Here is a 21,335-nt window from a genome sequence, read left to right as displayed (position 1 = left end):
TGTTTCCGATTCTGTGTCTCCCTCTCTCTGCCCCTCCCCCGTTCATGCTCTGTCTCTCTCTGTCCCAAAAATAAATAAACGTTGAAAAAAAAAAAAAAAAAAAAAAAAAAAAAAGTTGATATAAGGAATACATCCTTCAGCAGTGATTTTTTAATCTATCTCCTTAATAAGTAAGTTTTCTTACCAATGTGTTCTTAATTACCACTGGCCCTGTTATCAGATGGTACTTTCCACATAAAAATATTTCTAATAACATGCCCTAGAACTGACATTTTCGACATATTGTTACAACATATATAATCTGAAGAACACAGAAGTTTTTTTATTTTTTTCATTTAATGATGCAAACAAATGCTGATTTGACATACATTCACATATAACTTTTTCTCTCACGTTTACAACTCAACAGATTGGTGAATCCAAAGGAACTGGTATAATCACTATATGAAGCATACCTATAATGAAGAGAAAAAAATGAAAACTATAGCATTAACCAGCAGAAATAATATTAAAATTAGACCATTCTGAATAATTCACCTTAGAGCATCTTGGAAAGTCTAGAAAACAAATCCACAAAGAGTATCAACCCTTCATTTTACTTAAGTTTTAGCAAAATATATATATATTTTTAATGTTTATTTATTTTTGAGAGAGAGAGACAGAGCTCGAGAGGGGAAGGGCTAGAGAGAGAGGGAGACACAGAATCAGAAGCAGGCTCCAGGCTCCGAGCTGTCAACACAGAGCCCAATGAGGGGCTCAAACTCACGAACCATGATATCATGACCTGAGCCAAAGTCAGACGCTTAACCGACTGAGCCACCCAGGCGCCCCTAGCAAAAAATATTTTATGTGACCTATAAGAAAGTAGCAAAAGCATCTTGATTTAAATATCTATTTTATTCTTATCTCTTGATTGGCTGACTAAAGTAGTGACAGCAAGGTGGTACCAATAGGAAAAAAAGTGAAAAATTTGGATTATCAAACCCTAAAGAGCTGAGTTTGGGAGTTGTTAAATATTTTTAAAAAGTGTATGCTAGTATTTACTATTTTATTATCAAGTGAATATGTTACTTACTTTGATCAACCTAATCCATGAAAGTTGAGATTTGTGTTTTCATTTTATAAAAGGATTAATACAGAATTTCTTTAAAAGGATTTTCAGAAATATACTATGTATATACATATATATATTGACATATAAAATAAACTCACCCCCTTTTTTTTTTTTAAATCACAGAGCATGCAGAGTATAGTATCTTGTTCATAGACAGATTTTATCAGGAACTGTCCAATTGGGTGTTAGTTGTAATGACAATCATAATGAAATGGTCATATGGTAAAAGATTCACCAGTCTACTGCCCATATATATTCATCCATTCTACAAATATTAAATTCCCAGTAGGCCCAGGCACTGGGCAATTTGCTGAGTACATCATGATTAATAAAATAGACAAGGTTTCCGTTCTCATGGAATTTACACTCAAGTGTTGTATATGATAAATAGATAAGATGTACACAAGGGGCACCTGGGTGGCTCAGTTAGTTAAGTGTCAGATTCTTGATTAGGGCTCACGTCATGATCTCATGGTTCATGAGATCAAGCCCCGCATCAGGCTCTGCACTGACAATGCAGAGCCTCCTTGGGATTCTCTCTCTCCCCCCTCTCTGTCCCTCCCCTACTTGCATGCCTGTTCTCTCTCAAAATAAAAAAAAAAAAAAAAAAAAAAAGAAATATATACAAGAATAGTGGTAACTTGTGTCTTCAGGACTATGATGTAATAAAAAATATGATTTTGGTTTCATTCTCTAACACAATGTTCTTTGAACATAGTCAAAGCATAATGATTAAAAATGATTATGCTGAGAGACACTTGAGGTAAGGTATTAAAATTCAAAAATTTGTCACAGACAGGAATATAGGTGCTAAAAAATGTAAACCCAACAGGGACACCTGGCTGGCCCAGTTAGAGGAGGATCTGACCCTTGATCTTGGGGTTGTGAGTTGGAGCCTCACCTTGGGTGTAGAGATTGCTAAAATAAAATAAACAAAAAAGAATAGGGGCACCTGGGTGGCTCAGTTGGTCAAGTACCTGACTCTTGATTTTGGCTCAGGTCATGATCTCACAGTTTGTGAGACAGCTCTGCATCGGGTTCTGTGTTGACAGCACAGAGCCTACTTGGGATTCTCTCTCTCTCTTGCTCTCTGCCCCTCCCCTGCGTGCTCTCTTGTGCGTGTGCACACTCTCTCTCTCAAAACAAACATTAAAAAAAATCTTAAATACTTCAAAAAATGTATCAACCCAATTAAAAAACAACCAAAATACACTATTTAAAAAGAGGCCAGGGGCGCCTGGGTGGCGCAGTCGGTTGAGCGTCCGACTTCAGCCAGGTCACAATCTCGCAGTCCGTGAGTTCGAGCCCCGCGTCGGGCTCTGGGCTGATGGCTCAGAGCCTGGAGCCTGTTTCTGATTCTGTGTCTCCCTCTCTCTCTGCCCCTCCCCCGTTCATGCTCTGTCTCTCTCTGTCCCAAAAATAAATAAACGTTAAAAAAAAAAAAAAAAAAAAAAAAAGAGGCCAAATTAACTTGCATAATTTATTAATCCTATAAAATTGCATACTTACTGTATTAGTATTTCAATAGTTTATTCCAACCCATTTCTTCTTTTATACTCTAAAACATCTTCATTATGTTGTTTGATGAGCTAGAGTAGGTAACAATTAAAATTAGAAATGTAATCTTCCTGGCAACTTAAAAGAAGAGGCTAATTAATGATACTTATATTTGGTATATAAGAGGTATACAAGAGAAATACGAATAGGTTAAAAGAATTTACAACTATTCTAGGGTTTGGGGAAGGCATGGGCACTGGGGCCTGGATTTGTTTTTCTACACAGGTTGGAAAAGCAAAAAAGAATTACAACTATTCTAGTTAAAAATGAAAGACTAAGAGATACAAAAGCCCAAAAACTATGAATGGCATATACTTGTTGACTTCAATCTAGCATGCTAAGTTTGAAGACAGCAGCCCTTACAAGCTTAAATTCAACTTCTGCCAAATAAGTTATTTCATTCAAGGGGTAATTAATATAATAAATAACTTACCATAGAGGAGCTAAACCAACACAACCAACCAGAACTGAGTTCTTAAATGAGGTCCAGGTTGGTTGGTGGGTGTGTTATACTTCTAACCGTAGAAGTTTGATACTTCAGTGAATGATCAACTCCATCCCTCAACTATATGTGTATTAATTAGATGTCACAGGAGATAGACACTTTCTTAAAACCACTGTCTAACAGAATGCGACATAATATCAAAACAATGGTTGATACAGGGTGACATTTGTTGCAGTCAAAGATCCAATTTCAATCAGAGTTCTCAGCAGCAATCAAGCTTTTTGGGGAAAACTTTAAAATTTCATTGTAACAAATATTATTGTAAAAAGGATTAGTTACTGTCGTTGTTAAGTTGTAAATGACTTTCAACATCTCTTACTCCTTCCCATGTCAACAAACCATTTTATATATATATATATATATATATATATATATATATATTTTTTTTTTTTTTTTTTTTTTTTTTTTTTTTTTTCCTAAGTTGACTCCAGAGCCCAATGCAGGGCTTGAACGTACGACTCTGAGATCAAGACCTAAGCTGATATCAAGAGTCGGATGCTTAACTGAGTGAGACACCCAGGCGACCCTTAACAAGCCATTTTAATGAGAAAACCCAAATTAAATTAAGAGACCTAAGAGTTGGAGGTGGAAAGCAGTGTAAGAAGCCAGAAACTCATTAGCTACAAAATAAAACATTTTAAATACTGATGTAGCACAGATACTTTGAGTCAACTTTAAAAAAATTAGAGAGAGGCAGTGTTTCACCTTGGTCTATAGTGTGACTCTTAAGTCAGGGAGAACCAGGGTTCAGCAAACTACCTACCATGTAGTGTTGCTGTAAAGATTAAATGAGTTTTTACATGTAAAGGCATGGGGGGTGGGGGGGGGGTGGAGCTGCAACACACTAAATACAATTTCCAACAATGTACTTATGCAAATATCGATTAAAATCTTATGTTTGGGAAGTCTAGTGGGATTTAATTTGTATAGCTTATTCATTGATGATTTGTCCCTATGGCATCTGAAAAAAAGTGCCTTCATAAAACCCAACCAGCCTCCATCCTCGTTAGGAAATAAAGTGCAATTAATATTTAGTAAAACTACCATTCATCACAAAATCATGCTACTTAAGGATGAATGACAGAAGTTTCAGCTTCATCATATTTTCTCAATACCGCTGAAATCTTTAATATTTCTTTTAAGTCTCTGGGACTTCCCTTATGAAGAAATATGTAATTAGCAATTATATAAACATCCTACTGGATGGGAGATTTGCTCGGCAACAATCTCACAGTGACATTTCTCCTCCCCACTGTGTTGGGGTCTCGTGACATTAAGGGAGTAAAAACTCACATAGATCCACAAGAAGACGGAGGTGCCCAAGGTCAGTCCAACTTTCAGCCAGTCAGGTCCGTCATGTGCCGGCTCCCGCACGTAGAATTTTGATCGCGCTGAAGCTGAAAGGGGTCAGAGTCTGTAAATCTATAACGTATTGCCTTGTAGTAAAAACCCTAACATTTACGTTTTATTGCTTTTAATTCTTCCTTCACTACTACCTTCCCCCGCTTAAACAGCCCAAGAAATAGGTTCAGAGTTGTCGAGTGGCATTAAGAGGAGGGTCGGCGGCGGGTGATGGGGAGCCTCAGTCAGGGCTGAGATCCAGGACGCAGGCCGGCGAAGGTCACTGCGGGACGAGTCCAGACCGCAGCCGCCCCCTGCTCCTGCGGGCTGGGTTCACTCTGGGAGTGGCAGACGGGGGCGGGGGGGGGGGTCGGGTCGGCCTGAGCGAGGATGGACACTCACAGCCACTTGGGATCCTGGCCGGAGCCAGCAGCTTGGAAAACGGGCGCAACAACGCGGGCGGCGCCATCTTGCCGGGCCGGGCTCCGCCTTCCCCGCGTCCCGTCTCCCCCGGAGTCGGCGCCTGGCCGAGCGCCCCCTGGCGGAACAAAGTGCAGGACTCGCCGCGCCGCAAGGCTGCGTCGAGGTGTTGACTCTGGAGAACCGCGCTGGTAAGCCAAGTACTCTAGCACTCCTGGTCTCAGCCTTCTGTCTGTAAAATGAGGTTAGAGAGGAAATGATTAAAAGAGGGGGAAAGGGAAGTTTATCCACTTCTCTGTCCTTTGAGAGTTTATTTCAGGCCCCTGTCCCAGGGATACTCAAGAGATTTACTAAAATCTTGCTACATGAGCCAGAAAACTGAAAATGAAGTGTCATGTTGAGTAATAACTAGCACTTTGATTGAATTCTGTGTTCCAGACACTGCATTATGCATCATATGGTTTACATGCATTGTCTCATTTCATCTTCACAATGACCACTTGATATGCCTTATTATCCTCAGTTTACAGATGAAGCTCGAGGAAGGCAAGCTACTCATCCAAGGTGAAATATATTTGAAAAGACCTCTCAACAGTTCCTAAAAGTCTGTTCACACACACTGTCGTAGTAAAGCTTCACAACGCTGTGGGGAGAACCTTCCTATTTTGGAAGTGCACTGATTGGCTCAGGCTCAGGATCCCACCGCCAGAGAAGGTTGGGATTCAGACTAAGGTCTTCAGACCCCAGATCTGGTGAGCCTCCTTATCCCACCTTAACAGGCTTGGATAGTCTCCTGGGGCCATGAGCTGTAGAACAGTGTTCATAGTGTCAAGTTCAAATTGCCATTCCTGTAGACCATATTGTAGCTGTTGATTTTTAGGCAAATTACTTAATATCTGCATGCCTGAGTTTTACAGCTATAACATAAAACCTATAGGGTCCTTGAGAAGCTTAGAAAGTGTTTGGTAGTTGTAAACAACTTGTTTTTGGCTACCAAAGACATTGTATTGACAACAAATATCTTTCACGATTCAGCCAGATTTTGTGCATTCAATTGTCAATTCAATCTGATGTCTAAAAGACTGTGAAAAATATGTATGTAGGTAAAAGAAATAATAAATTTTAACACTTTAATCCTTTAAACTTAAGGCCATCTAAAAGCACAATGAATGTCAGCAAATCTCTTTTTCTTTCTTTCCTCCCTTTTTTTTTTAAATTCAAGGTTTTTTTTTTAATTTTTTTTAACATTTATTTATTTTTGAGACAGAGAGACAGAGCATGAATGGGGGAGGGGCAGAGAGAGAGGGAGACAGAACCCAAGCAGGCTCCAGGCTCTGAGCCATCAACCCAGAGCCTGACACGGGGCTCGAACTCACGGACCACGAGATCATGACCTGAGTTGAAGTCAGACGCTTAACCGGCTGAGCCACCCAGGCGCCCCTCTTTCCTCCCTTTTTTAAAGTAAGCTCTATGCCCAACCTGGGGCTTGAAATCACCACCCTGAGATCAAGAGCCACATGCTCTTATTTACTAACTACATGCTGGTTATTGACTGACCCAGCCAGGTGCCCCACCTCTGTATATTTTCTTTAGCAATGTTATTGGGGGGAAAATTTAACCAAAAATTATTGACCAAAGAGTAAAATAATTGTACTATGCTTTTAGGTTCTTTTTTACATGTAACTGATGGCTAACTAGATTGCTAATCTGTGAGTCACATTATAGTTTGTAACCTAGTTTGAGCCTCCTGGACTCATGCTCAAGTAAGCAAACCACCCAACTAATATGCTGAGTCAGTTGTTGGTTCTCAACTTCTTGTCCACTCAGCAACCTGACAGTGGTATTCTTTCTACATCATCCCTTGGAAGCTTGTCCGGATACAGGTTTTGCTAGTATCCAACAAGTTGAAACAGAAGTTATGTTTAGTCAGAGCATACAGAACCCAGTAAGCAAATTACTAATTTCAGTACTGCTGTTGGAAAAAGGCCGTTTTGTTCTTTTAGTCCCTGTATCCTTTTACTAGTGTATATTTTGGGAAAGTGATGAAGTATAAGCACATTCCTCTCAGCATGTTAGAGCTGATGGAACCCTACACTTGGAGTAGGCAGCGGTAGGTGAAACTCCATCTTGAGAAAAATCCTGATGAAGCAATTCCAGCCAGGAGCTAGTAGCTATGATATTTTGGTAGAAGCTGCTACATGAAATCCATGTAAGAATTTCCGGAACTCGAATGCTAAAACCTTATTTATGACCCAGGAAAAAGGTGACAGGATTTGAGTTAGCAGCTAGAAAAACAATGTTCTAGTCCCAGATTTTTCCTCTGGACAACATCTTACTCGACTCACACTTCTTATTCCCAAGGAGGGTTAAAGAAGAGCAGGAGTTGAAAACAATATAAAATAGAAGATCACTACATATATGTTTATTGATTTATGATGCATGAGAATATTTTTTTGTTTACTTTTGGCGGGGGAGGGGCAGAGAGAATCCCAAGCAGGCTCTGCACTGTCAGCACGGAGCCTGATTGGGGCTCCAACTCAGGAACTGTGAGATCATGACCTGAACCAAAACCAAGAGTTGGATGCTTAACCAACTGAGCCACCTAGGCGCCCCCATGCATGAGAATATTATACAACAAATTTAGGATCTGGAGAGGGATGTGGTTCCTGATGTACCTGTGAATTTTTATTTAAAAAACAATCAGAAGCAATGACAAAATGTTAACATTTGTTAAATCTGAGTGACAAATATATAGACTTTTTAAATGTATTTTTAAAAAATTTTTTTAATGCTTTTTATTTATTTTGAGACAGAGAGAGACAGAGCATGAGCAGGGGAGGGGCAGAGAGAGGGAGACACAGAATCCGAAGCAGGCTCCAGGCTCTGAGCTGTCAGCACAGAGCCTGACGCGGGGTTTGAACTCAAACTGTGAGATCATGACCTGAGCTGAAGTCGGACGCTTAACTGACTGAGCCACCCAGGCACCCCAATGTTGTATTTCTATAAATTTCAAACACTTAATGATTAAGACATACAAGTGTCAATAGAGAAAATCTTAAGTATATGAAGTGGGAGAATTTTCACTCTACATATCCCTTTCGTAGTATTAAAACTGGGAGGCTATTTATTTATTTATGGCTAATTTTTTTGTGAAGAGGCACTTTGGCAATAGCGATATGCAAATACTTAAGGTAAGATGAACGAACTAACCATCCTCCTCCTCCTCCTCACTTATATACACTTAAGCCGAACAGGCCACGTTCGGTATCTAGTCCGATCTTGCCTACTGCAGCAGTTCTCTAGTATTCTTGCCTGATATTCCGGTTTTCAAGATTTGAAGATTTCTGGTGATGGGGAATTGAACACAGTATTAAGCACTAGCTTTAAGCCAGCTCCAGTGGAGTCAATGTCCCTGAACTCTCCCTACCCCAAGGAGACCCAGTCATTAACTCTTTACTGTATGGATTCACCAACTAAATAAAACACTTTAACTTTCAGATGCTTCTTTGGCAGCACAAATATGGCGCTTCGGATATAGCTATCTTTCCAGGCTCACCTTAAGTAATAAACTAAATCACCGATACTCCAGCCATGCCCATTTAATTGGTAAAGCTCTCTCACGGTTTTCACACACCATTAAGCCTCTCCTTTCCATATCTGTTTCTAAGTCCCCCTGGGGTGAAGCCTTCTTTCCTTTCCGCCTCTGCTTCTTAATTAGGCACTTCACGATCAAACGCAGAACTTCTTGAACGCCTGCATTTTAGCACTTCATGCTCAAAATGTGATCATTCAGCCTGGGAAAATCTACCCAGTGAATGAAAGATCACTCTAGCAAGAAAGAACAGAAAGGCTATTTCTGAGTTGGAGGCGGCCGTAAAACGTAGCCAACCTGCCCTCTGCGCCTCCAAAACATTCTGAGGGAAGGGATGGGCGGGACCTGCCGCGACCCTCACGGCCTCCGCCCACCGACCGGCCTCCAGGTTTCCCAGCAATCTCTAGGACAGAGGAGGTGGGGAAAGGAGGTCATCGCGCCTGCGTGCTAGGAGATGTGACCCGGGTGGGAAAGCCCTCCGCGTCCGCCATTTTGGCTACCTCTGTCGGTCTGTTCAGTTACCACGTGAACCGCCGACGGAGACCCGTTCGGGGGGGGGGGGGCAGGCGGCGGCAGCATTAAGTGAGAAAGGAAAAAAAGACAACGAGGGGAAGGGGGTGTCGGGTTGGGCGACGCGGTGACATTCGAGGCCTGGTGGCGGCGGTTGATCAGGGCAGTTAAGGCTGAAGCAGCCAAGGGACGGCGGCGGCGGCGGCGGTCGGACAAACAGACTGACCGAGCCGGGCGGTGGCGGGAGCAGCGGGAGGAGCCGGAACGATGCCGGCCGTGAGCCTCCCGCCCAAGGAGAACGCGCTCTTCAAGCGGATTTTGGTAAGTGTGGGACTCCGGGCAAGCAGTGGGGAGGATTTAGCCGGTACACGGGCCTGTCACCCCTAACCTCGGCCCGGCGGGCACCGAGCCACCTCCGCCAGGAACCCCGCCTTCGTACTCGTAGTCAAGCCGAATGCACCCCCTCGTCCCTTCCCTGTGGTTCCCACTTCACCCCGCGCGCCCCCGGCCACGGGCTTCCTCCTCCTGTTTCCACGCTTCGGAGGCTGTGGTTCCGGACTAGGCCCTGTTCTCCTAGCTTCTAGACTGCAGGTTTTCACCCGCCCCAAGTGAAGGGAGGACAGGCCCGGTCTTTAGCAGGGAAGCGGGCAACACAGGCAGGAGTCGCGGCCGGGGCGGGGGGGGGGGGGCGGGGTGGTGGTGGTGGTGCGGGAACGCTGCCGGCAGATCAGGGTGGCTCCCTTGGAAGGAACAGGTGGTGCGGATGCGGCACAGCTCATTCATTGCCCAAGCGCGGCTCTCTCTCCATCGTCCGTCCCTCCCTCTTCTTCTCTTGATATTCACCTGTCCCCGCCCGGCCCGGGGTCAATGAATGACCTGGAAGGTGGGAAGGAAGAGGTTCAGCAAAGGAAAGGAAGCTTTCTAAACGACTCCCTTCTTGTAGTCCGTTTCATACTTGAGTTTGCAGATTCTCGGCCTCTCTTTTTCCCTCCTTTCTGGATGGAGCTGGGAAGGGGCATTTATTTCTTAGTTTCCGAGCGGGAAACAGCCCCACCCCGTACCCTACTCGGGAGGTGGGGCCCATTGCGAGGGGGCGGTCCAGCTGGAAGTGAAAAGTTTATGCACTTTTTAGTTCAGATGTTCTAGACGCGGCTTTTTTTAGGGACTGAAGTGTATTAACACTGATGCGAAATTTTAGCAAAGACAACATAAGAGCTTTTGAGATGGATCTTTTTGACGGTAGTTCGAATTCACTTATTCCCTATATTTCAAATGTGTGCAGTTTCTTTTTTTGATACCTTTAAAATGCAGTTATGTTTGGAAGGACTGTTTACATTGTAAAATATATCTTGTAGCCTTGGCGCTATAATTAATACATTGTGGCACATTTTTTGTTTGGCATGTAGTGTGTGGGTTGCCCCTTGATGCAGACTTCTGTTTGTGAAAGGATTAACTGTTTGCAAAATTTAAAACAGTGTGCATGAAAGTGTTAGCTTTTTTTTCCTGCAATTTCAGTTTACATCACTTGTTTGAAAAATAGAACTCTGGGGATCTAGTTTTCTAGAAATAGGAGTAATCCATGTTGAACTAACTTTGATTTTTTATTTTATTTTTTTTTAATGATTTTTTTTTTGAGACACACACACACACACACACACACACACACACACACACACACAGCGTGAGCGGGGGAGGGGCAGGGCAGTGAGAGAGGGAGACATAGAATCCAAAGCAGGCAGGCTCCAGGCTCTGAGCTGTCATCACAGAGCCCGATATAGGGCTTGAACTCACAAACTGTGACATCATGACCTGAGCTGAAGTTGGATGTTTAACCGACTGAGCCACCCAGGCGTCCTGAACTAACTTTAGATTTTACAAGAATATGCGTATACCTTATGGAGTTAGTCAATTTTTGTTGAAACATTTATCAGAAAGTTATATCCAATACCACATAACTTTTACCTCGAAATCCTTGTTGCCATTTTTTTTTGTTTTACGAATAATGAGTGTAGATGGGACTATAACATAGTTTTAACAAAACTATTTACTTTTACATTTTTTAAAAGACTAACTGGTGTGTAGGTTCGACTGTAACAGTTTTAGGATAAAAATTTGTCTCAAATCTTTCTCCTCAAACCTGTTTTTGAAAAAAAAAAAAACTCAAGAAGAAAAGTTTAGAGAATACAAGGAACAGTCATAAACTCTTTACTTAAACTTAATGTGTAACATTTTGCCAGATGTGCTTTTTCTCTCTTCCCAAAGTAAGTTGCAGACATATTTCATCCCTAAATGCTCCAGCAAGATTTTTTTGAGAATAAGGACATTGCCCTGAATAACCATAATACTGTTAACAACCATTCCCTAATACTGTGGAATGTACAGTTCATATTCAGATTATCCTAGCTGTTAGGGTAGCAGTTTTTAAAAAAGCAAACTTTTAATTTTGATATAACTAGATTCACATGTAGTCGAAGGAATAACACAAAGATCCCTTGTACCCTTTCCCCAGTTTCCCCAGTGCTAATGTCTTACAAAATTGTAGTTCAATATGGTAACATTGATACACTCTACCAGTCTTATTCAGATTTCTCCAGTTTACTAGTACTAATTTGTGTGTTGTATTCAGTTATGTGCAATGTTATCACAGTGTAATTACATAACCACCACTACAGTCAATATGCAGAACAACAGTTCATCTGCACAAGGATCCTTGTTGCCCTTTTAGAACCACATCCTCCACCTCCTTCCCATCCCCTCTACCCCCAGACTCTGGCAACCACTACTATTCTATTCTCTATTTCTATAATTTAGTCATTTGAAGAACACTTACTGAAAAGAATCATACAATATATAACTTTTTAGGATTAGCCTTTTTTCTAATGCAACATAATTCCCTTGAGGTTCATCCAAGTTGTTGGATGTATCCATACTAGTCTGTTCCTTTTTGTTGAGTAGAATTCTGTGATATAGATGTACCACAGTTTAACCATTCATAGAACAGCAATTTTTGATTAAGCTTTTTACAGTTTTTTTTCTGGTTGGGATAGTTGGGCAAAACCTTTAAGTTCATTGCTAAAATCAAAGTGCTAAAGGATTTATTGTGATAAGGTATATGCAGAAGAAATGTGAAAATTACTAAAGAAAAGGGTATATAATGTCCTTATTCTATTACACTAGGAATGAAGAAAACATTGCTAAACAAAAGTATAGTTAGTATTCGCTCTTTCAAAACTGCTTTTGCTTCCTCGGTTTTTATGGTGTGTTAGCTCTTTTGATTTTAAGCTCCCCTCTCCCTCCCACCCCCATCTGAAAAGTTGGGCATACTCTAATGCCTGCAATAAGTGTTGCTAGGTTGGTAATTGTTAAATCATTCCACCAGTATTCAGTTTTTGAGCTGCTACTTTGTTAGTTGTACCATACTTGCTCATAGTAAATTTGTGTAGAAAATGAAGTTAGTTTTTAAATATTTGAAAACTCAATTTCAAAATAATGAAGTATGTTTTTGCCTCAATTTTTCAAAGGAAACTTCTTATACACATCAGTTTGCAAAAAGTTTCTGTAATAGATTTGCCTGGCTTGTTCTAGTTTAGTTGATCTCTAAAATTCAGTTTTGTTGCATATTTGGCCCCTTTTTTTCATATATTACTTAACTGTTTTCTGCTAAAGAATTGTCATAAGTTGGTCAATGTCTGCAAATGTGTCTTGTCTATAATTTGGAGAAAGGTCAGGGAGTGAATTTAATGGGATCTATATTATGTTGGAGTTTAGTTTATTTTTTTTGAAATTTATTTATTTAGAGAGTACACACAGAAAGGGGGGTGGGTGGGGGGGAAGAGTAAGCAAGAAAGAGAATCCCAAGCAGGCTTGGTGCTCACCATGGAGCCTGACTCAGACTCAGAGCTTGATCTCATGAACCCTGAGATCATGACCTGAGCTGAAACCAAGAGTCAGATGCTCAGCCGACTGAGCCACCCAGGTGCCCCTGTAAGAGGTTAGTTTAAAGAAGAGTTTTTTGTGTTTACCAGAAAAGACTGGTGTTTCTGTGTTTGTATTTTTGTGTGTGTGAATTTTTTGTTGTTGTAATTCTACACTGTATTAACAATCTGGAAAACTTGAAAGTCGTTAGAAAATTGTGACTTTGCCCCCTCTTGATGCTGTTTATCTAAATAGTTTGGGGGTGTTACCAGATCTTTACACCACTCTTGTAGGATCTAGGTTAAGGGTAGGAAAAATGAGGTTGCCAGGGTGGGATGAAATTCACACGTTTTTATTTTTATTTTATTATTTTAAATATTTATTTTTAGGTTAGCGCAAGTGGGGGAGGGGCAGAGAGAGGGAGACAGGATCTGAAGTGGGCTCTGTGCTGACAGCCTGACAGGAGTGAGCCTGATGTAGGGCTCCAACTCACAAACCATGAGATCACCATCTGAGCTGAAGTCCGAGGCTCAACTGACTGAGCCATCCGGGTGCCCCTACACCTTTTTGGATTTTAGCCCCTTTGGACAAATTGAATATACCCTAATACCTTGCAATCAAGTGTTGGCCAGGTTGGTGACTGTTGCTGCTGCTTTCCTCTCTTCAGATGTTAATGTGAGCTGTAAGGGCAAAAAACCCAAGTTTGGGGTACTTAAAATATTGTACATCCTTAATCTATTTTTGGATTTTGCCTGTATGATTTATGTTGTTAGGTAAAAGTCTAGAGAAAGAATTTTTCTTCCCTAGAAAAGTGGTAAGAGAAGTCAGTATAGCATGGTGATATTATTTGTGATTTACTGAAAACTTACCATTTGTACTGCACAATAGAACTTCCTGTGATGATGGAAATGTTCTGTATCTGCTGTGTCCAATATGATAGCCATTAGCCACATGTGGCTATTGTACACTTGAAATATGGCTAGTGCGATTGAGGAACTGAAATTTTAAATGTAATAAACTTAAGTTTAAGTTCAAATAGCCATATGTGGTGGTATATGGTTACCATTTTGGATAGTGCACTCTGTGGGTCCTTCTTTATTCTCAAAATTCTCAAGGTGGGTCGGTTTTTATTAAGGAAGCGGGCTGAGATTAAGATTAACAGTTTAGTGTTAGATTCAAGAATCTGTTTGTTTGTTATCTTAGGGCTTTTATACCCATACCTACCTGCCTATTGTTTATCTATTTGTTGGGGGTGGGGTTGTGTAGGGAAAGAGAGTTTGTTAATAAAGGTTTTGTAATAATTGTCGTAAGTGGCTAGATATATTTTAGATACCCACACATCGTAGGTAAATTATTTCATACGATTTATTGCCTTTAAAAAAGTGCTCTTTTTACATAACTTAATGACACTTAGGTTGGATTTAGTTGCAGATAAAATTAAGATTAGGAATTGTTAAGTAAATTTCCATATGTACATGGAAGGTCAGTTGACTTAATTTTTCTACGTAACAGTTCTAGTTTTGCAACCGAATGTGGACAGTCACCTTGAAATTGGTTTTAATATGCTTTTGCCTGTACTGCATGTGTTCAGAATGTAACAAACAAAAAACAAAGAAATGGAAATAAAGTTTTACCTGCTAAGAAGTCCTTTTTCTTTTGTACACAGTAGGTAATCAGATGTTTAAGCTGGAATAAATTTCCCCTTGAAAGTGTACTAGAAAAGGAAATGCAATTTTGCTATAATGTAAATATACTATGCTCTTATAAAATACACAAAATACTTTTTAAAAAGTCTAAAAATCTTAGGAAAAAACCTTTGGTAATGTAGCAAACTCAGTGCTTTGTTTTCCTTTATATTTCTGCCCTAAATCCTTTCTGGAATAGAATGTAGTATGAATAAACAGATAAAGGTATGTTTTTATTTAAGTTGACAAAGCATATATTTTTTTAAATGGTTTATTGCGTGAGAAACCTGAAATGTCTCAAAGCGATTTTTTGGGGGGGTGTTAAGAGAGTGGGTTAAAGTGCTTGTAGTACTTGGAGAATAGAGTACTCTGGTTTGAAACAAAAAAAGATTGGGGCGCCTCTGGTGGCTCAGGTTCCTGAAGTCGAGCCCTAAGTTGGGCTCTTCTTTGCTGACAGCATGGAGCCTGCTTGGATTCTCTCCCCCTCTCTGTGCCCCTCCCCTGCACATGCCCCCTCCCCCTTCAAAATAAAGAAATAAACTTAAAAAAAAAGCATTGACCCCAGTTTAGTTTTTAATGCTAGTAGACAACTCTACATGTTCAGAAAAACATACAAAAGCTTAATAGGGAACTGAATTGAATGTTCGATTCTGTAGGTATTTTGAAGGCTTGCCGACCTGGGTCATTACTGGGGATTACAATAACTGAGTTATTTGATGATAGTAGAATTGCTATGCCAACTATTACTTTGAAGTACTGGTTAAAAGACAGTTTCCACAGAGGTAGACATGGTGCCCTGTGTGGTTGGAGGACTGGAGAACTACTGGCCAACCTGTTTTAGCTGTAGGGATCTCTTTGTTTAGTGTGCATTATTTCCTTTAATACTTGTGCTTCTGACAATGTAGTTCTCACAGAGCATTGATTCAAATATATCTTCTTTGTTCATAAAAGTGTTTTTGGACATAAAAAGCTAGGTTATATAAGGGATCATATGCAAAGGACTGTTTGTTCAGAATTTTCTTTCCTATATACCTGCATGGCACAATTCTTCTCTTAGAATTCTGTTCAGATGTTCTCTAAATGTTGTATAGAGGCCTTCCTTACCCAGAAGTCCTTCTCAACTCAATCTTATTTTCTTCCTTACTTCTGTCTATATCACTTTCTCACCTATGGCATACGTGCAGGTAATTTGTTTTATCATGTCTTTTTTTTTTTTTTTTTTTTAATGTTTATTTATGTATTTTGAGAGAGTGGGGAGGGGTAGAGAGAGATAATCCCAAGCAGGCTTCACCCTGTCAGTGCAGAGCCCGACGCAGGGCTTGAACTCACAAACTGAGATCATGATCTGAGCCGAAATCAAGAGTTAGACACTTAACCAGTTGAGCCACCCAGGTACCCCTGTCATATGTCTTCTGTAATTAAAATGTAGGTTCTATGTTGATAGGGACTTTTTTCTGTTAATTACCATACCCCCATTTGTTTGAGTAATGTACCAAAGTAGATATTGAATTAGTATTTGTTGCACAAAATGAATGTTAAAACAGTGACAAGAGAGAAACCTCTTTGGATTGTGTTCTTACATAAAGATTTTTGAGAAAGGGAGTTACTGGGCCTTGGCATTGTAGAATACATTGTTACATGAGGTAATGGTAGGATATCAGGCAGAACCTGTATTACCCGGTAAGACCTTAGAAGTTTCATTTACGAATGAATCATACTATTAGTTTGTTTACATGTCCTTTCTCCAGTCACAGAAACATAATAAGAGGAAATTTTATTGTTTTTCTTTTGGTTGTTTTAGCATTGGAGGAAAAATGGCATCTGGATTAAATGAGGATGTTTGTCGTGAGGAGCCTGCTGAATCAGATAGTAAGACTCAGTCATCTGTAGTTTCATAAAACTCTACAACTGATCCCAACACAGATTTGGGGGTGAGGACCAGTGCATATGATATTATAAAACAGGGATATAAAATGTTAGAAGGAAAAATTTTGTAGTTTAGAGTTTTAGAGTTGCTTTGTGTTTTTCAGAAAATGTAAAAGATCAGGTTGAATTTTTGGAATTGGAAAGGTATGCTGGGAAGCTGGTATGGCAGAGCAAGCCACATAAGTAATCATTGAGCCTAGGCAACCATCAGTATTCACATGTAAATACAATTTTGTTGTCTATTTATAGAGAGAAAAATTTAAGATTCTTAGTGAAAAATAGTTCTGAAAAAAATGTCAGTTGCCAGCACTGATGGTAAGAAAAGCAACTAAAGAGGTTTAAAAGAGTGATGTTTTGAATATAAATACTAGGGTTTGGAGAGGAGGGAATTTTATGTTGTGATTGAAGTCTTTTGAGAATTTCCCTGGAATGTCAGCTTTACACCTAACTCCTAAACTGTTTTACAATGCATACTGTACAAACTTTTATTGAAGTTGTAACTTTCAAAAAACTGGTTTCAAAAAACTAGTTTAACTTGTTGCATATGTTTTTCTCCCCTTAGGTAAGATAGGAATTACACTGTTTACTACTTAATTTGGAATTAACTCCTCAAGATTTTAATTTAATAAAGGCAATCTTTTTGGGCTATTTAAAGTAAAATAAAAATTGTAATGTAGAAATAAGTGATGGAGAGGTTAATGTTTTTGTTACCTGTTATGCTGTATTCCACTGAAAATTTCCTTGCTTTATATAATAGGAACACATTTTCATTTGAGATAATTTGAAATTTCTACCAAAGCCCACTGGGGAAATTGTAACATCATAATTTTATTTCAAGCCAGTGATTTTTTATTTTTTTATTTTTTTAAAGTAAGCTCTAGGTCCAACTTGGAGCTTGAACTCAACGACCCTGAGATCAGGAGTCACATGCTCTACCCACTGAGCCAGCCAGGGGCCCCTAGCCAGTGATATTTATAAAGGTTCCATTTGAGGGGCGCCTGGGTGGCTCGGTAGGTAGAGCATCCAATTCTTTGGCTCCAGTCATAGTCTCACGGTTCAGTTCGTGGGGCCCTGCAGGACTCCCTGCAGGACTGCAGGCTGTTGGCGGAAGCCTGCTTGGGATTCTCTCTCTCCCCCTCTCTTTGTCCCTCCCTGCTCTCTCAAAATAAACTTAAAAAAAAAAAAAAAGAAGAAGAAGAAGATTCCATTTGATTTCATCATGTGGGAGATTATTTAGACATTCTTGTGTGTCATCTGTAAGAGTTGTTTTATCTAGATCTTGTATATAGAAGGAGAAATGAAAGTTTGCTTTGAAAGTATAGACCTAGGAAAAAGCTTTTAAGGTTGGTTGTTCCAGTTAAAAAAATTTTTTTTCCTTATTATAATGGCTTCCACTTAATATGATACTCTATTTTTCAGAGAGATCTCATTGGAGATTACAGGATTGTCTTTGATTATCAGTGCTTTGGAACAGAGTCAGAATCTTCAAGAGGGGAAATGAAGTAAACTAGCATTATTGAATTTTTTTTTAATTTTAGAGAGAGAGCGAGCCCGCAAGAGCAAGCGCAGGCATGAACAGGGGGGAGAGGGGCAGAGGGAGAGAGAGAGAATCCCAAGCAGGCCCTATGCTCAGCACAGACTGCAGCGGACTTGATCCCACGACCCTGGGACCATGACCTGAGCTGAAATCAAGAGTTGGACACTCAACCAACTGAACTACCCAGGGGCCCCTATTGAATATCTATTTTGAGCAACATTTTATACTAGACTTTTCTTACACATTAGTTGATACAAATGTTGCATCTCTCCTTTGAGGAAATTGTAGTTAAGTATAGACAATACTTATAATTACATTGTTAAAAGTAGATTTCAGTTGCTTTATATACAGTTATTTGTGCTGTATCAGGACAAATGGGTTCCTAAAAGTCACTGCACTATGCAAAATCATGCAATAAAAACCACAGGGCTTATGGAAAATGAGGTTAGCACAACAGTCGAAAATTTCATTAGTGAAGGAGTGTCTGGGGGCTCAGTTGGTTGGGCGTCCAACTCTTGGTTTCAGCTCAGGTCTTGATCTCACGGTTTGTGAGATCTGTGAGATTGAGCTCCGTGTTAGGCTCTGCCTCTCTCTCTCTCTCTGCCCCTCCTCTCTCTCTCAAAAATGAATAATAAACTTAAAAAGTTTTTTTCATTAGCGAAAAAAGCAAATAGAACTGAATTTAAATGATAGCACAATTTTTGTATGTTAAATAGTTAACAAATACATAAATAATATAGAGTAATTGCTGCCCTTTGTCTTGGAAAAGACCAGAAGTTTGTTTTTTGGGAAGTGTCAGGATTGCAGAGGTGCCTGGGTAGCTCAGTCAGTTAAGCTTCCTTTTGATTTTGGCTCAGGTCATGATGTCGAGGTTCGTGAGTTCAAGCCAGCACTGTGAGTGTATAGCCTGCTTGGGATTCTCTCTCTCTTCTCCTTCTCTCTCTCTCTCTCTCTCTCTCTCTCTCCCCCCCCCCCGACTCGCTCTCAAATCAATAAACTTAAAAAAAATGTTAAAAAGGATTGCAGCTTATGAATTATTTTGAAGTAATGGGAGGAAAGTTGTCTGTAGTCTGAGGGAAAGTTGTAATACCAGGTATGGATGTGTGTGCATAACAGCCAGAACTGTTGTAGCTGGCAGATGTTTAAGGTGTATGTCTGTCCTGTACATGCCTGTGTGGCTTATTTCAGCTGGGTGCAGTTTTCTTTGTTCACCTAGTACTCCTGGTAGACAAAATCCCACTGAAACAGTCATGAAATTTGAAATGTAGTATGTTCAAAATATTCCTTAATATGTTAATCATGTTGTAACAAACACGTATTTTCATAGCAAGCATTATAGCAGAACTGACTGTATACATTGTCTAACCTAGCGCTACAGTGATCACACAGCCTAAGTTTGGGTAACTTCTTTCCCTCTGGCATGTGACTGTTTACTAATAAGCAAGAACTTCTTGCATTTAGTATCTGAGCTAGTGTCACATTCTTTGCCATCTTAGTTGCCACTAAGAAGACAAACTTACTTCAGTATTTTCTTTGTTAAGGAGAAGCTTTGTTCCAGATTATCAAAAGTTTCAGGCTAATTCATTTTATTTTTAAAAAGTGTTTACAGTAAAACCTTGGTTTGCAAGCATAAATTATTCCGGAAGCATGCTTGTAATCCAAAAGCACTTGCATGTCAAAGTGCATTTCCCCATAAGAAATAATGGAAACTTAGATGATTTGTTCCACAACCCCAAAATATTCCTATAAAAATCAGTACAATACTGTAATATAATACAAAATAATAAAATGCAAAATACAAAGAAAAATAAATTAACCTGCACTTAACCTTTGAAAACCTATGTAACTAGTGTGAGGGAGACACGAAACAGGAGGGCTATTGTGTAGGACAACTTTCACTGCCATCACTAATGGAATCACTGCTATCTCTTGGGTCAATGGAATCTTTTTCTGCATGGGGGCCATTGTATATGCTTGCACACATGTTGACTACGGTATAGTTTTAATAAACTCTCGTCATATACTGTTATACTGTGTTTAATGTAACTGGCAATAAGGCACCAGAGGAAAGGGTCTATATATCTGCCGACAGCCTGACCTAGAATGAAGCAAAGCACTCCCAAGCTTATTCTTTTATGGGAAAGCAAAGGACTGTCCGTAGGTGCTTTGAAGTGACAAAAACTACACTAGTGCCTGTTGTGGGCACCTTCCAACATTCTGAAAAATCATTGATTTCTGCTGAACATCTTGGCCTGAGACCAAGTATCCAAGCATGGGAGACGATCACCCACAATCCTGCAATGAAAGGGAGAGGGAGGGAGGGGACTGTTGGTTCAGTTGTGATCATGTGACATTTGGCATCGTGTACTCGTATTGCAAGACATCGCTCATTTATCAAGTTAAAATTTATTAGAAATGTTTGCTCGTCTTGCAGAACACTCGCAGAACAAGTTACTCTTAATCCAAGGTTTTACTGTATTTATTTAATTGGAGAGAGTGAGCTTGCAAGCATGAGTGGGGGAGGGGCAGAGGGAGAGAGAGGGAGAATCCCAAGCAGGTTCTGCTGTCAGCGCCCAGCTGGACGAGGGGTTCCGTCTCACTAACCGTGAGATTGTGACCTGAGTTGAAATCAAGAGTCGTATGCTTAACTGACTGAACCAACCAGGCACCCCAGGCTAATTCATTTTCAAGATTTTTTGGGGGGAGACGATATTTTATTTATTAAAATTTTTTTATGTTTATTCAAAAATTTTTTTAAAGTTTGTTCATTTTTTGAGGGGGGGAGGGGCAGAGAGAGAGGGAGACACAGAATCCGAAGCAGCCTCCAGGCTCCGAGCTGACAGCACAGAGCCTGACTTGGGGCTTGAACTCAGGAACTGTGAGATCGTGACCTGGGCTGAGGTCGGACGCTTAGCCGACTGAGCCACCCACGCGCCCCTATGTTTATTTATTTTTGAGAGAGAGAGAAAAAGCTTGAGCGAGGGAGGGGCAGGTAGAGAGGGAGACAGAATCCAAAGCAGGCTCCAGGCTCTGAAGATGTCAGCAGACCTCTGTGTGGGGCTTGAACTTGGGAACTGCAAAATCATGACCTGAGCTGAAGTCAGAAGCTCAACCGAGGCACCCAGGGATTTTAAAATACCCAATATTTTAAAAGCAGGAAATAAAATATTACACATTTTTTCAATTTGTGTGTTTTTAAAATTTTTTAAAAATGTTTATTTTTTTTTCAACTT

General features: G+C 40.1%; 2 protein-coding genes across 4 annotated transcripts in view; one reads left to right on the top strand and one right to left on the bottom strand.

Annotated features, from left to right (window-relative positions):
• Positions 1-297: 297 nt before the first annotated feature.
• NDUFC1 (NADH:ubiquinone oxidoreductase subunit C1) lies at positions 298-5,055 on the bottom strand. The gene is made up of 4 exons (XM_045467303.1): positions 4,920-5,055; positions 4,470-4,573; positions 2,624-2,703; positions 298-455 (listed from the first exon to the last, which is right to left on the bottom strand). The coding sequence occupies exons 1-3, from the start codon at positions 4,984-4,986 to the stop codon at positions 2,644-2,646; spliced, it is 231 nt and encodes a 76-aa protein (XP_045323259.1). The 5' UTR covers positions 4,987-5,055; the 3' UTR covers positions 298-455; positions 2,624-2,643.
• A 3,905-nt stretch (positions 5,056-8,960) lies between these two features.
• Positions 8,961-21,335, top strand: part of NAA15 (N-alpha-acetyltransferase 15, NatA auxiliary subunit) — an 86,068-nt gene continuing 73,693 nt past the window's right edge. For 2 of the 3 annotated variants that reach the window (XM_045467286.1, XM_045467277.1), the window contains exon 1: positions 8,961-9,360. In XM_045467286.1, coding sequence (XP_045323242.1) covers positions 9,307-9,360 — 54 coding nt within the window. In that variant the 5' untranslated portion in view covers positions 8,961-9,306. The remainder of the gene's footprint in view (positions 9,361-21,335) is intronic. The other variant, XR_006709640.1, reaches the window with a different exon arrangement.

Source organism: Leopardus geoffroyi, chromosome B1 (genome assembly GCF_018350155.1).
Source record: "Leopardus geoffroyi isolate Oge1 chromosome B1, O.geoffroyi_Oge1_pat1.0, whole genome shotgun sequence".
Lineage (NCBI taxonomy): Eukaryota > Metazoa > Chordata > Mammalia > Carnivora > Felidae > Leopardus > Leopardus geoffroyi.
The sequence above is the reverse complement of the archived record's forward strand: the minus strand, read 5'-3'. Positions and strand labels throughout refer to the sequence as shown.

Bases quoted from the DNA above. Each gene is read 5' to 3' on its own strand.
- NDUFC1 (XM_045467303.1), bottom strand. From the start codon at position 4,986: ATGGCGCCGCCCGCGTTGTTGCGCCCGTTTTCCAAGCTGCTGGCTCCG. The intron at 4,574-4,919 runs GTGAGTGTCCAT...GACCCCTTTCAG, and splicing joins GGCCAGGATCCCAAGTGGCT to CTTCAGCGCGATCAAAATTC. The intron at 2,704-4,469 runs GTGAGTTTTTAC...TACCTACTCTAG, and splicing joins CCGTCTTCTTGTGGATCTAT to CTCATCAAACAACATAATGA.